This window comes from Nothobranchius furzeri, chromosome 7 (genome assembly GCF_043380555.1).
Source record: "Nothobranchius furzeri strain GRZ-AD chromosome 7, NfurGRZ-RIMD1, whole genome shotgun sequence".
NCBI classification, from domain to species: domain Eukaryota; kingdom Metazoa; phylum Chordata; class Actinopteri; order Cyprinodontiformes; family Nothobranchiidae; genus Nothobranchius; species Nothobranchius furzeri.
The window spans coordinates 59,609,955-59,624,136 of NC_091747.1; the positions used below are offsets into that span (position 1 = coordinate 59,609,955).

Genomic DNA, 14,182 nt, shown 5'->3' on the forward strand with positions numbered 1-14,182 from the left:
TGTGAACCAGAAAACTGAAAACGCTATGTGACAGCCTGATAAAGAAAACTGCAGTAATAGTAGTTTGTTTAACTTAATTTTGACTATTGACTAGACTTGGACTCATAACCGATTAAGATCAATGCACTATATTAGGATTGTACTGGAATGCTGTTGTTTTTTTTCCTTCATCATCCAAAATCAGTTCTATAGATTTAAAACCCGTTAAAATAATGTTGGAGCAGCACTAAAACTTTTGTCATCATGATTGCTTTTCAGCTTTAAAAACATATGCTCTCATTCCACCACACATTTCATAAAAACGTCGTAAAAAGAGGAAAACGAAGTGCTGCTGGATTCATCAGGCTGGAACTTGTTGATGGATAAATGACTTGCACACACTCAACATGCACATCCATCTCCACGGCACCATCAGTCAACTCTAATGGCCGTTAGCATTACTGAGTTACCAGGTCTCATCAGTTTTACTCTCGGTTGACAGCAGAGTGGCACGAATATGTAAATGTTGATGAGGCAGAGACGCTGACAGGCCAATGGAAGAGGTTTCAACTTGATGTGAGAATAGTGAGTTTTCCCCACACCCAGTCACCGTGTCTAAAGTAGGACGTCACACAGGAGCCACTGAAAATTCATTAGTATGAATAATTGGTGGACACTTTTGATTGACGCTCCTATGGAATGTTTGCTTAGCTTGATGGTGATTCTACAGCAGTTTTAACGTGTGGATAATTAAAGTGCAAGGGCTGATGGAAAATTTTTCAGGTATCATGCAACTTTAGTTATATCTGCAGACTAAGTTATATCTGTTTTATGTTTTATGATCTCTTGTTTTTTAAAAAAAGGCTCTTTGTACTAAGACGTTCACTCATTTTGAAGCCTAAAGCGGTTAAGGGTTCTGTTAAGGGTGTCTTAAAGTAATAATGTGTAGTTTTACCCTTAATCTCTGGAAATATACATCGAAATGTTGTTGAAAATGGATTAAATGATGCTCAGCTGTTGAAAAATAACATATAAACATAAAAATCGGGTCTAAAATTCATGGGAACAGGTCTAAGTTTCTGGGCGATGCCATTGTAAATGGTAAATGGCCTGTATTTGAGATAGCACCTTCTAGAGTCCTGGAACCCCCCAAGGCACTTTACAGCACAATCAGTCATTCACCCATTCACACACTGGCGGTGATGAGCTACGATGTAGCTACAGCTGCCCTGGGGCGCACTGACAGAGGGGAGGGTGCCGAGCACAGGCGCCACCGGTCCCTCCGACCACCACCAGCAGGCAAGGTGGGTTAAGTGTCTTGCCCAAGAACACGACAGCGACAGACCTAGCGGGGCTTGAACCTGCAACCTTCCGATTACGGGATGAGCACTTAACTCCCGTGCCACCGTCACCATGTTTCCTTCTATGGGAGCTCGTGAGGACTACACCGTTCATAAATGTTGTCGTTTTACACATTGACCATTTCGCTTGTTGGTAGTGATAAAAGGAACTCTGATGTTCTTGTCATTGTGTTGGAGGTTGAAATATCTCAAAATGTACTCGTTTGAAATTTGCGCATCCAAGAATTTTTGACCCTAGTGGCCATGCGTTGGTAAGGTCTTACTTGAACACAAAAATGCTTGCAATGATTTAGGTGTGTACTGCCCCCTATCGCCAGGGAAAATACACACCATCACTTGAACACATGCTTTCAAAAGGTTTTAGTTTTATCTTGATGTCTTAAATCAATATATCAACCATTTTGGAACATGATTTTGAAATGAAACATGTCGAGACAAAATGATTTCATTTCACTTCCCTTTGTATTAGAAAGTTAAAAGTTCAAATCCATGTGAGGGTAATGTCTAGTCGACAAGTCCAGCAGGAATTTCTCCAGCAAAGTTAACATTTTTTGCACAATTGGCACACATATAAAAGTCTGTAGAGGGATGTTTCCATGAAATGCTCTAAAATCTGCCATCAGACTAGCCATTAGCACGTCAGTCCTATCAGAGGTCATTGAAAAAGCTACCATAGGTAATCATTAAAAGTTTTGACAAAGAAAACCACTTCATAACTGCCAAAATTAACTTTCTGAATTACAATTATCTTGTCTACCAGGACCTTCTGACCTCCAATAAACTGGCTAATTATTTTTTATCCAATCCTTTGTGTTATCCCTCTTGTTTCATTAAAAAGTAAAACCCCCGAGTATTAATGAGCCATTTGCTGAAATTGTCATTTGATCAGAGATTGTGTGTCAAGAAAGAGTTTGAAGTGTGAAACGCTTCATTGTCGAGGTCTGCCGTACGGCCTCTGCATGTTTTAAACATCCGAGTCATTTTCTAACTAAAGTCAGCACACTTGAAAAGTTAAAGAGGCCTACGTGAGTGCATCCTCTCTCTTGACTCTGATGTCCTCTTTTTTAGCCATGTTTTAGCATGAATCTGTGAAGCTGAAGCCCATTTCTGTGCTGTGGGAGCTCATAAGTTCCCGAGCCAACGTGAGCAGGTTAAAGTGATGAATCGGATCCAAGTTCCTGACAAACGCCTGCTGTTCAAGGCAACCCTTCCATTAATATTCAGGCATGCTTACTGCTTCTGTCATGTTGCGGCGTAAAGCAAAAGTCCTCCTTAAGTTGGAAAATAATTGCCCTAACTTTGTTTTTTCTTCCCATGCTGCTCAGACAGCTGGAGCAATATCTGTGGTGCATTTGCCGCGTGTCACATTTTATTAGGATGCATTCTGCATAAACGAGGACGAAAAGGTCTTAATTCTGCTCACTTGCGAGATTAAGTGTCGTTATTAAATTGCAAATAGAAACTGCTTTTCTGGAAGCAATCTGAAGAAACTTATTTCTAACACAAATCACAACATTAGCTCATTATCTTTCTACATCTGTATGAGGCGGTGATCCCACTGGCAAACCACCTGCATAGAATCAAGAAGATTAATGTGTGCTTTACATATCTGTGCACCATTTCTATCACCCCTGAATTCATTAGAGATGGTAACGATCTGTCGCCCTGACAGTCCAGGGCAGCGAAGGTCATCGGAATCTTCTTATCTAGTTTATTGAGCTCCCCACCAGCGATGAAATGCATGTGATGTTTTTACTTTTTGAGAAAATGATGGAAATGCAAATCAGTTGAGGTTTTCCACTGAAATTGTTGCTTTGTTCTGTAATCAAAAGCATTTAACTATTTTTAAATATGTTTGTTTGTTTTTAGAATACATTTATGCAAATAGTTGATGTTTTCAGAGTTGTTTCTTCCTATTCATGACCTCTGAGTCAGCCTGTCATGCTGTCAGTCAACTTGTGGTCAAAATTCTGAGCGCTTCAAAATTGGGAGAATTTTTTTGTTTGGATTGTCCACCTTCTCCTGTGGGATTAAGGTCTGTCGCAGGTATTGTCAGTGACCAAACTGTTCTTGGATGGTTTGGCGGTGTTCCTCTGGGAGGGTGTTTCGGTACCATTATATTTTCATGACAAGACTAAATTGTGAGTTGGTCCATTACCTTGGTTGAGATCTAGGGATGTCTTTACTGTTGGCAGGAGGCAGAACTGATGGTTGCTCAACATTTTTTTCACCAACAGTCATTTTTGAACTTGTCCCAAACTATTACAAAAATATTAAAAGAGATTGTCTTTCCCCTGGTGGTCAGCAGTCTAGTCCCTGGACCTTTAGCATAATTTCAATCTGTCCAGATGTTTGTTTTGTAGAAAAGTGGCTTAGATGCCCATCTTGGCATCGGGCCCTTCTCCAGACGTCTTCTCCTTGGTGCATGTGAAAATACGTTCACTCCTACCAGCTCCTATTCCTAAACTCTGCACTGGTGTTGTCTTGATCATGATGCTGGATCTACTTTAGTTGGTGGTCCTGGTGTTGCTGGACTTCCTCGGATTTTCTGAAACCATCTTCACAAAAGCAATGATGAAAGACGGACGCTCATCTGTACTTAATGAAGTTTTTTATGACTAAAAACATAGGCAGAAAACTTTACTAAAACTTTTTTCAAATGTATGTAGTTCTGAAAACTTTGGCCACGGCTACCTTTACTCAAATTATTCTGCAACGATTTTGTTCAAAATAAAACCGTTTGATTGCATCAGGGAAGGATTTAAGGGTTTTATCTTCCTGATTTGAATTTAGCTTGAGGATGACATTGCTGACAGTAATCGTATACGTCTATGAAACAAGTCCAGTATCTCCCCAGTCTGTCATTAAATCAGCAGAAAACAACAGTGACAGCAGCGAGGATATCGTGGTATCAAGTAATTAAGTTGATAATGAAAGCATTGATTTTTCTCGTGAAGTTCTCGGCGGAGTTTATTGTGGTGGACGACTCGCGTCGCCAAAATGAAGCTTGCTCTCTGGGCTAACTCCACTGGGGATTGAAGGCGATCAATCCTGGATTCAGACAAGTTTTACTCACTTTTGTCTAAAGGGCCTCCTGGCCTGTCAAATACACTAAAGGCCTTGAATACATCTGCTGCCAAGGCCAACGTGGTAGACAAATACACACAGACCAACCGTAAAGCAATGCCACTTAATAATGTGACATTGTCGCACAGAAACTGAACATTTTCTGCACTCGAACGCATGTTTGGGGATGAAACCATAACAAGAAGGTCCTCCGTGGAGTGTTAACGACCAAAACCTCTGCTGACCAAAACCCATCTCACATTTACCAGAAACTTATTGGTGATCTCTAACCCCTACTTCACACTGGAAGCATCACCGTTGCAGAACGGCGAGGCCGGAGCACACCCAGAGAGTCTCAGCTGTGGAGAGAATTCTCTGCCGATCTTCTCGCTGGACTTGCGAGATCACAACGGTCATGGTTTGTTTATGCCATCCTCCATTAAACCAAAAAGAAGTTATTCATGTTTGATGTCTTATACGATGCTGGTCCTCTCCACTGCTAGGATTAAAGCCAGAAAACCCACCGCTGCCCTTCTTCAAAGATATTGGGGGTAAATAACCCATTAGGTCACATGTATTGGCGTATATGAAATCAGATTGCAGTAATAGTCTTTTATTTTAAAAATCATCAGATTTTACACTGAAACTGTGCGATTTCCTGTCCAGTCAAATGATAACTGCCTAAATTGGCATGATCCAGAAGCGGCTCGAGGAAAAAAAGAACCCAATCCTTTATTTAGCGGCGCGGCATGGTGCCAAAGTTTCATATTGTCACTCTTCTGTACTTGATGAACTTCGGAGCTTAATTTGTGGAAACCTCACTGAGCACAGACTGAAGTTTGTCTTGTCTTATATTTTATTCAAAGCCTGAGATTTTCTACAATATTAAAATGTTCCATTGATGAAATGCATATGAAAAACCTCTTCACATCTTTGTGTTGAGATGTTCATGTTCCAGTTTATGCAACTCTGACTCTGCCATCCACATTCTGCTGCTTGTAGGTGACCGAAGCAGCTTCCACACCCTGCCCAACAGATTTTCTCCCCCCAGCAGAGCTCCCATCGCAGCTTCTGCAGCTGCCTGTTTTCTAACAGCCTGTTTTCAGTGGAGCCCATTGTAGAAGCACTCAGCCATCTCTGACCAGCCGTTTTCATCAGGCAGCTGCTGTCTGTTTCTGCACAGAGAGCAACGCTCTGTCCGTGACCTTTAGCTGCCTCGGCTGTACACGATAAAAATTCAGTTTAGCCTTCATTCGATGGCTTGTTGGGTCAAACAGGGTTTTCTTGCATCATGTTTGATGTTTAAATCGACTAAATGAGGACGTTAAATCAGAGGACTTACATGTCAGTTGCACGTCGGGATGGTTACCTTTTAAGCCTGGTTTATGCTTCTCCGTCAGCTCCGCAAGGGACAGACACGCACGGACTGACGGAAGCGTTTTGCTCTCATACTTCTCCGTCTCCTGGGGAGTGTTGCAAAGCAATTGCCCGGCAGGACAACAGAGGGCATAGCGCTGTTCTGTGGTATCCTGTCATGTATCGGTCCAAGATCGTGTGTTTATATTGTGTTTTTTGTGTATATAAGAGAGTTTTAACATGGTCGTATTTGTCTCTCATTCTCCCACCTCTAAACCCACGTTTCCTGTCATTTCCGTCCACAAATAAAACGCTTGCTGCACATCTTTTCACTCCTCCAGTCACGGGAGAATTAAACGTTCATATTTTTAGAGTTTTCTCACGAGGTATTCTTCAAGCTTCTCCGTGTCTGCCGCTAGTTAAACTCGGCTCTCTTTGCAATGGCGGCGCTGTAAACAACAGCGGCGTCCTGACCAATCACAAGCTTGCGTAATCCGTCTCGTTCGACGGATGTTTAAAAAAGTGGGCTCGACTCCGTACGTCCTTGCGTGCCTGCCGGAGCCCTACGCAAGGACGGCTAATGGCGTTGCGTGTCTCCGCACTGACGCAGACGGAGAAGCATAAATCAGGCTTTAGGCATGCCTTTGACAGAAATATTTGGGGTAATTATGAGGAATACTTGTGAAAAACGCAGAATCGGTAATGAAGCAGCACAGCCAGCCAGCTCTACCTGTCTTCTGGAGCTGCTGTGTTCCCCTTTGTCAGCAGTGCAGCTGGTGTCGAGGGAGCCTCGTCCTCCCATTAGGTTGTTTTGACAGCCATATCCACTGTAATTAATACCAGACGCTCTGAAATGAGATTTACGTGAGACACTCTGTTTGTACCTCCCAGCTGCTCTGTGGGAGCCGCTCTGTGAACTGATGCTGAGAGTTTAGGGCGCTCGGCTCCCCCGGCTGCATCAGTGGCGCAGCGTTTTATTCAGTCCAGTAAACACATAAATTCAGAAGATTTCAGAGGAATATTGATTCGGAAAGCCTCGGAGAGAAACCAAAGCGGCCTCCATCTTGAAAGCAGATGGACCAGAGATTAAAAGCAGGGGCGTGTTTGGAATAAAATGAAACCTGCAGAGTTGAAGTATGAACATGTCATCGACACACGGCGCTGTTGAACATATTATACACTAATTACAAGCATGCAATTGGTTCATTTTGCCTCCTTATAGACGAGTGCATATTAGAATGAGGGGAATCAATGAGGCGATGGCTTTGTATTGATTGTTTCATGTTTTCATTAAAATGCATTGCCTTTGTTTTAGATGAAAAGGTCTGCAGAGATTAGGGCAACTCAAGAAGCAAACGCTTTAGAGATGAACAGATGCTTGTTTCTTTCTCTATTTTGCAGCAGCAGAAGAAAATCTATGATTCAAGTTCAGAAAAAGGTGGGATGCCCACTCCACGACGGAGTGGATTTACGTTGGTTTAAGAGGGATGGGCTGAAGGATTTGGGCTTTGTCTTCAGTAGGTCATGGTGTAGAAGGAGTAGAACAGAAAAAGGGACTTTTGTTGAGTAATGTTTCAAAAACACGAGTGATTTTAAATGAATAAAAATGTGACTGTCGTGCTTTTGGCTAAACACCAAAGTAAAGCAAAACAAGATTTTAAAATTGAAAAAGACTGAAGAAAGCCACTCATCTGTTCTGTTGTACTGTTGCTGGTTCTGTTCTTGTTTCTATTGGTTTGTTTCTCAAATTCCCAATAAAACTTTGGGAGAAAAAAACTTTCCAATCGATTCTTGTTTCAAAATATGCAAGAAAGTGTAATTCTCTTAACCTCCCGAATAGGAGGATTAGAATTAATGCAGAGAAAAAAGTGTAAAGAAATGACACTTTTGTTGATACAGGCCTTCTCAGTGAAATACTCAAACTGACACACCCCAAAACATAGTTTATACAAGTTTTTAAAAATAGTTTATAAGTAGCCAAATGTGAAGCAGCTGGGATGAGAACCAGTTCCTCCAAATCAGAGACCATGTCTTGAGTTGGAAAAGGGTAGAATGAGTTTAAGTCTGCAGTGATGTGGGCTTGTAGGTCTGCCGTGGTGATCTGTTCCTACCCTCACCTATGGTCACGAGCTCAGGGTGTGACCAAGAGAACGAGATCACGGATAGAAGCGGCCAAAATGAGATTTCGCCGCAGTGAGTCTGGACTCTCCCTTAGAAATGAGGAGAAGCTCGGTCATCCGGGAGGGGCTTGGAGTAGACCCGCTATGTCTCCACATGGTGAGGAGCCAGTTGATGTGGCTCAGGCATCTAGTTAGGATGCCTCCTGGACGCCTCCCTGGTGAGGTTTTCTGCACATCCAACCAGGAGGAGACCCAAAAGAAGACCAGGACATGCTGGAGGGACTATTTCTCTCAGCTGGCCAGGGAACGCCTTGAGAGTCCCACAGAGGAGCTGGTCCTCAACTGGCTGGGGAGAGGGAAATCTGGGCTTCTCAGCTTAGGCTGCTGCCTCAGCGATCTGACCCCAGATAAGCGGAGGAAAATGGATGGATATTGTCTTGATAAAACTCAAACAGGAAATTGAGTTAATAAAATAATTTCATAAGCTTCTGATGTGTGGAGGCACGCTACGTTTTAGACTCTTATTGTGAAGGATGAAGAGAAGTTCCGTGTTCAGTCGTGGACCGAGAATAGAAGCAGGCAGCAAATAACACTTGGTATCCTTTAAATGTCTCATTATTCATAGAAAACACCCCAACCATCAGCTTTCTGGGGCCATTCCCCCAACTTTAGATGTTTATGGTCAGCTGAGCAAAATGTCACAAATATGAATTTCCCTTATAGATGATGATATTTGTGGGTTTATTTTGTTAAAACGCTCATAAGAAATCTAATATTTAATATGAGTTCCTGTGATTATTTCCAAATCCCCTGATAAACACACAGATCAGTTGGACTCGCCGCCACCCGCGCGTTAATCAGATTGGTCTTTTGCTTCCGTGTGCACGTGGATGGAGCGCGCGCGGATCCCCACGTTGTTTCCTGCTTCCCGTCCGTAATCAAGCCGTTAGTCTGTGATCCATTCCCGCCCAGTCATGAAGCGGCTCGCTGTGGATCGGATCTAAGCGGGACGCAGAGCTGACAGAAGACGTCTGAAGTCCGTCCGTGGGTTCGGCCGTTTCCGGAGCAGCTCGGATCCGAGCATCGGGAGGGAAACATGAAGGAAAAGAACCTGATTGAGACCGCTAAAATGCAGGGGAACGTGCTGGTAAGGTGATTTTTATTAGATGTTTGCGTGTTGCGGGTGAAGTCTTCCATCCTCTCGCTGGGATCCGGCCGCATTCCGCGTTACTGATGCGCTTTTTGACGCACCTCCGATCTTCCTCTGATTAATCTCATTTAAACAGATTATTGATAATTCGTGCCCTTTTCTAATCCCTGCTGCTGAGTGGACACGAGCAGTTGAAAACTTCTGTCCTTTTTTTTTCTTTTATTCTAACAAAGTTTGCAGCTGAGTTTTGGTTTTGTGTCCTTCACCTGATCACACCTCTGAGGGCAGAAGTAACCTTTTGCCCAATGAGGCCCCCATTAATATTTTACTGCACTAAGCTGTGGGGTGCAGGATATATCACCCAACCTGTCCATCTGCAGGGCGCTGCAGGCGGCAATATGGATGTTTGTGTGGAGCCAAGTGTCCTTTGGGCCCTTCCACATTTTAAAATATTGCTTTCTTTTGTGCATCAAGATAATTTCACCCTTCAAGGCTCCAAGTGATGTTCCAAGAGCTTCATTGAAATTCTCATCAGACCAACTTTTGAAGTTCTGATAATAATTTAGTGGATTCGCACCACGGCGGCTTTATTTACGGCTGAATAGGCTTTGCTCTGCAAACACTCTGGGCCACATCTGAAGATTTGGGGCACAGCTGTGTGGAGTCAGGCTTTTTCCAACAGTTCCTTCACCGAAGCCCGTCTTCTCTTTCCCTGCTGGCCTTGTTATTTTGTGCAGAGATGTGGAGAATTGGCTTCTGTCTCTCAGTATTTATGTAAAAAGTACTGATGGAATGTTTGGTGGGATAGTTTCGGATGGAGACAAAAACATGAAGTCTGTTCTGGTTTTCACGTTTTTTGTTCAACTTTCTGGACTGATTAGTATTTTCCTCGCTGTGGCGCTTTTGTCGTGGCGTTCATATCACTGTTTCAGACCATGATGGCCTCTCCTGATTAGATGGTCCACTACCACTGATGACTTCATGTTGATTGTTTCACTTCTTGAGGAAGAGTTTATTCCCAAATGCAATGGTCTACATGAGTTTGGCATGAAGGTATTTTTATCATCTAAAATGAGATGGTCTCAGTAAAAATGTGAATTTTTAGGATAATCTAACATCTGTAGTGTCCAGTCTTGGTCCTGCAAGGCCACCGTCCTGCATTAAGACGTTTCTTGGCTTTATCACACATGGTTTTAATTACTGGCTGATTAAAAGGCTTCTGTAGAGCTTGTTGACCTGCTGAGCAGTGTTGGAGCAAAAACATCTAAAAGCTGCTGGATCATGGCATCAATGACTTCCTTGTTTTTGGTTCATATGATGGTGTTCTTGTTGTTTGAAGTAGTTTCTGTTAATGTGCCACCAAAAATGAAGAGAAGAAGAAAAATACTAGAATTGAATACTATTGTCTTATGATGATAAATGATAAATGTTTGCAACTTTGAGAGATGAGCTGCATGCCTGTAAATGCACAAGATGAAGACATGAAAACCGTTTAGATCAGAGTCTGAACTATTTCTCAGTTTGCTGTTGTGGCCTTTGAGTTTAAGTTAGTTTTAAAAATAACTTAATATTATTTCACCTTTGATACGCCTAACCCTTCCACTTTCCTATTAGGTGACCCCGCCAGGACAGGGGGTGGTTAAACAGGGTTTAAAGTTGATGCCTTTGCAGGGATGAAGTGATGCTCCCCTTAAAATTATTTAAATAAAAAATAATACACCAGAGGTCCAACTGACCCCATTCGCTGCCAGCCGTTTCCTGATCGGTAAAGCCCTTCGCTGCCAGCGTTTCTCAGCGTTTTTACTGTTTTTTTTTAAGAGTGACAGAACGTTGCGCGCTAGGATGATGTCGACGCCAAAACAACCAAAACAAAGCGGAGACTCACCTCTTACATCAGGAAGAATCTGCGCGTTTTGAGCGTTATCTGTTCTTTCATAATCTGTTGTTGAATTGTGATCGGCAGAAGCTTTTCCTGTTGGCGCCTCACTTTTTTTTACAGCAGCGGCACAAAACGATCTCCTAACACATGGATGTTCTTCTTCCTGATCACGTGACGTGTGACGTGCAAGGATGAAGATCGACTTCAGAGCTGAGATGCTTGTTCTCACGGTGCGGGGGCTCGTCCGACGCCCACACAGTAAAAACATGCAAATGATGACTTTAGTCGTCAATGGCAGTGAACGAGTTAAAAAATATTTAAATAAAAAAAATACACCAGAGGTCCATCTGACCCCATTAACAATGCAGGAGGGTTAAATGCAGCTGGATTGGCTCCAACTTTTTCAGGTGACGTTAAGCTATTAAAGCTTTGTTGATTCTCAGCTGTTATGAATTGTAACTTCATTATCTGTAAAACAAACCAGGTTGTAGCCATTTCCTTTTGTTTGTTAAATTGGATTCGCTGCAGCGTTGTGGCCATCTTCAGTAGAATTTCACCAAAGTCATTTTGATGTATTTCTGTGCTTGCATCTAGAGATGTGTGTTTTTTTTTTCACAGATACCGTCATGTAGCGCTAACGGTGACCCAAAGGCCGATATGTGCTGCAGTTTCTTTATCTGGGGAAGATTTGCATAGCCGTGCTAAAATGTCACTAGTAACAGTGGATGCACATACTTTCTGAGCCAAAACTGTTTTCAAAAACTGAATCTTAACTCGCTGTGTAATCTTAACTTAGTGTACTGCTCAGTATTAAATTAAAATCAACCAGTTAATCAAGCAAATCACTAAACTGACCAAGTGCTAAAGGGGCCATATCATGGGAAATCCACTTCTTGGAGTTTTTTATCATGTGATATTATTTCCTCATGGAAAAAATAAAACCAAACCCATTTTTGGCTACATTCATGCATTTTCCCGTTTCACCTGCAAATTTGGAGTTTTACTTTGAAAATCTTGTGGTGTCAATGGAAACTAGTCTCGTCAACAAGCCCTGCTCCTCTCCTGGAAGCTAGTCTGAAACCTGTCTCCCCTGGCCAGCACAGGCTATGTGGCTTAGGTGACTTTTGTAACAGACTTGGTTGGTCCAGTGTTTATAGGCTCGACACACGGGAGGCGACATCGCCTCTCCTCCATTCATTTTCAACGAGACGTGCGACAAAGCGATAATCGCGGGTCTCCCTCCTACCAAGCGAAACGCGAAAAACATGCATGTGAAATTTTGCGCTCGTGCACGTGTCGTGCAAAGGCGACTCAGCGACGCGATCCCAGAAAGTTGAAATATTTTCTACTTTTCATCACTGTCGCTCGGACGAGGACCAATCAACGGAGGTTTCATTCACTGACCAATGAGCGGACAGGATGCTCCGTACATCTCCGAGCAAACATGGAGGAGAAGTTGATACTTGCTGTGACGAATTTCCCAGAACTGTACAATATTTCTACCAAAGAATGTAGAAATATTCACAAAAAGGCCGCAGCATGGGAAATCGTTGATAAAATGATGGTATTCTCCGTTTTTTTCTCTGGTTTGTAATACGGGATGAACCCATTCTCGGGTTTTTTTTTATATAGTAAAATCAGAAGTAAGATTTCACGTAACTCTAGCAGCACCTTGTGAAACATCATTTCTACCACTTTTTTAACTCTGAACCGCTTAAATAACCTTAATTCCCTCCAACCTGACACAGCCAAGCAAAACAACGGAATATTCGATTTCGCCATGGAACAGAACGCGTCGACGGCTATGCCGCTGGCCGCTGCCGCGGGTCGCCTCCCATGTGTCGGGTAATAAAAGCGACAGCGACGAATTTCACTGATCGCCGTCGTTTGTCGTCTCCCGTGTGGCGAGCCCATTAGTGTGCAGGGCTGGCTGGCATGCAGCTTTGCACAGGTTTGCATCATTCTGTCTTCTTTTTTATAGCTTCACTTGCAAGTTTGATGTTTTCAAACCTTTATTGGTAAACTGTTGAAATTATAAGGACTATTCAGTGTTTTTTTCACGTTTTTTTTTTATTCAGCCAGTGTGAGTCCGTGTGAGGTGAGCAGCGTAAATCAACCAAAATGCTGCTTGGAAATTCAAAGATCTTGACAGACAACATATTTTGCAAAAACATAATCAATAAAACAAAAATATAAAATCATGAAATCTACTTCAGCTGGGTAAGCCCACACCACCGGGACTCAAACCCATGTTACCACTGAGGTGGCAGGCAGATAAAATTGGGTAAATTCCAGTCCGATATACCAGCTGACCATCTATTCCTTCTTGGATTCCCTAAAGTTTGTTTGTTTATTGACTGAGGCAACTCTAACATTATTCAGCCGTAGTGCGATTTAGCTCATTTAGCAAACTATTTGTGTTTTCTGCAGCCTGACAGGTTTATTGCTGCAGCTCATATGAGTACTCCCTTTGCAATGAGCCCCGTCCTCTTGGGACAGAGACGAGGCGTGGAAGTCCTCTCAATAACAGGAAAAAAAGAAACATCATCACACCCTGATTCTTATTTATTTTTTCTACACCCAAACGTGCACGTTAGGAAGTATCATGGTCTGATGGCGTGATTGTCTGCCACATAAGAAGGAAGTACGTGAAAATGGGTGACAAAAACACCCCTAAGGTGTTAGCCTGCACCGGAAATTGCAGCTAATTGAGTCTCCATCCAGATGCCTCGGCGGTAATGACAGCATAAACGTTACCTAGGGATACGCCATCTATTTTGTCACCCGCGGACTTGTGATACGGCACGAAGAGCTCTTCAAGCTCCGTGCCTGTAAATGCACGAGCTTCTGACACGAGTGTGAGCCTGTCCTCAAACAGCTCTGACGTTAGTCCTCCGGCGCTCGCTTTGTTTGTGTATAATTGCTGTCTGACATGGCAAACATCTCCCCACAAGGGCGCAGAGTGTTGTTGAACAACTAATCATTTGTTTCCCTCAGCTGTAATTGAAAAAGAGAAACAAAAAGGAAGGAGAAATATCACGGACAGAGATTTATCTCAGCCTGGAAAGAGAGGCCTTCAGAGTCGGAGTTTTCTCAAAAGCGTGGCTGTCCCTGCAGCAACATTGTCTCATTAGCTTCAATCTGTGTGGCTTCAAGATGCAACGATCCAACTGCTGCCATCAGAATTTGAAGTCTACTGTGTGTTTTTGGAATTATGAGCGTGAAACAACTAGACTCATTAGTTTATGATAATTAGCTTAATTTTGTTTAT

The 14,182-nt window shown here is 42.8% G+C and overlaps 1 protein-coding gene across 2 annotated transcripts in view; it reads left to right on the forward strand.

The window, feature by feature from the left end:
- The window catches only part of LOC107383076 (A-type potassium channel modulatory protein DPP6), a 371,266-nt gene that overhangs the window by 18,687 nt on the left and 338,397 nt on the right, over nucleotides 1-14,182 (forward strand). The window contains exon 1 of one of the 2 annotated variants that reach the window (XM_015955500.3): nucleotides 8,838-9,029. The exons of the other annotated variant lie outside the window; for it this stretch is intronic. Coding sequence (XP_015810986.3) covers nucleotides 8,979-9,029 — 51 coding nt within the window. The 5' untranslated portion in view covers nucleotides 8,838-8,978. Of the gene's footprint in view, nucleotides 1-8,837; nucleotides 9,030-14,182 lie in introns of those variants that run through there. 2 annotated transcript variants of the gene reach the window in all.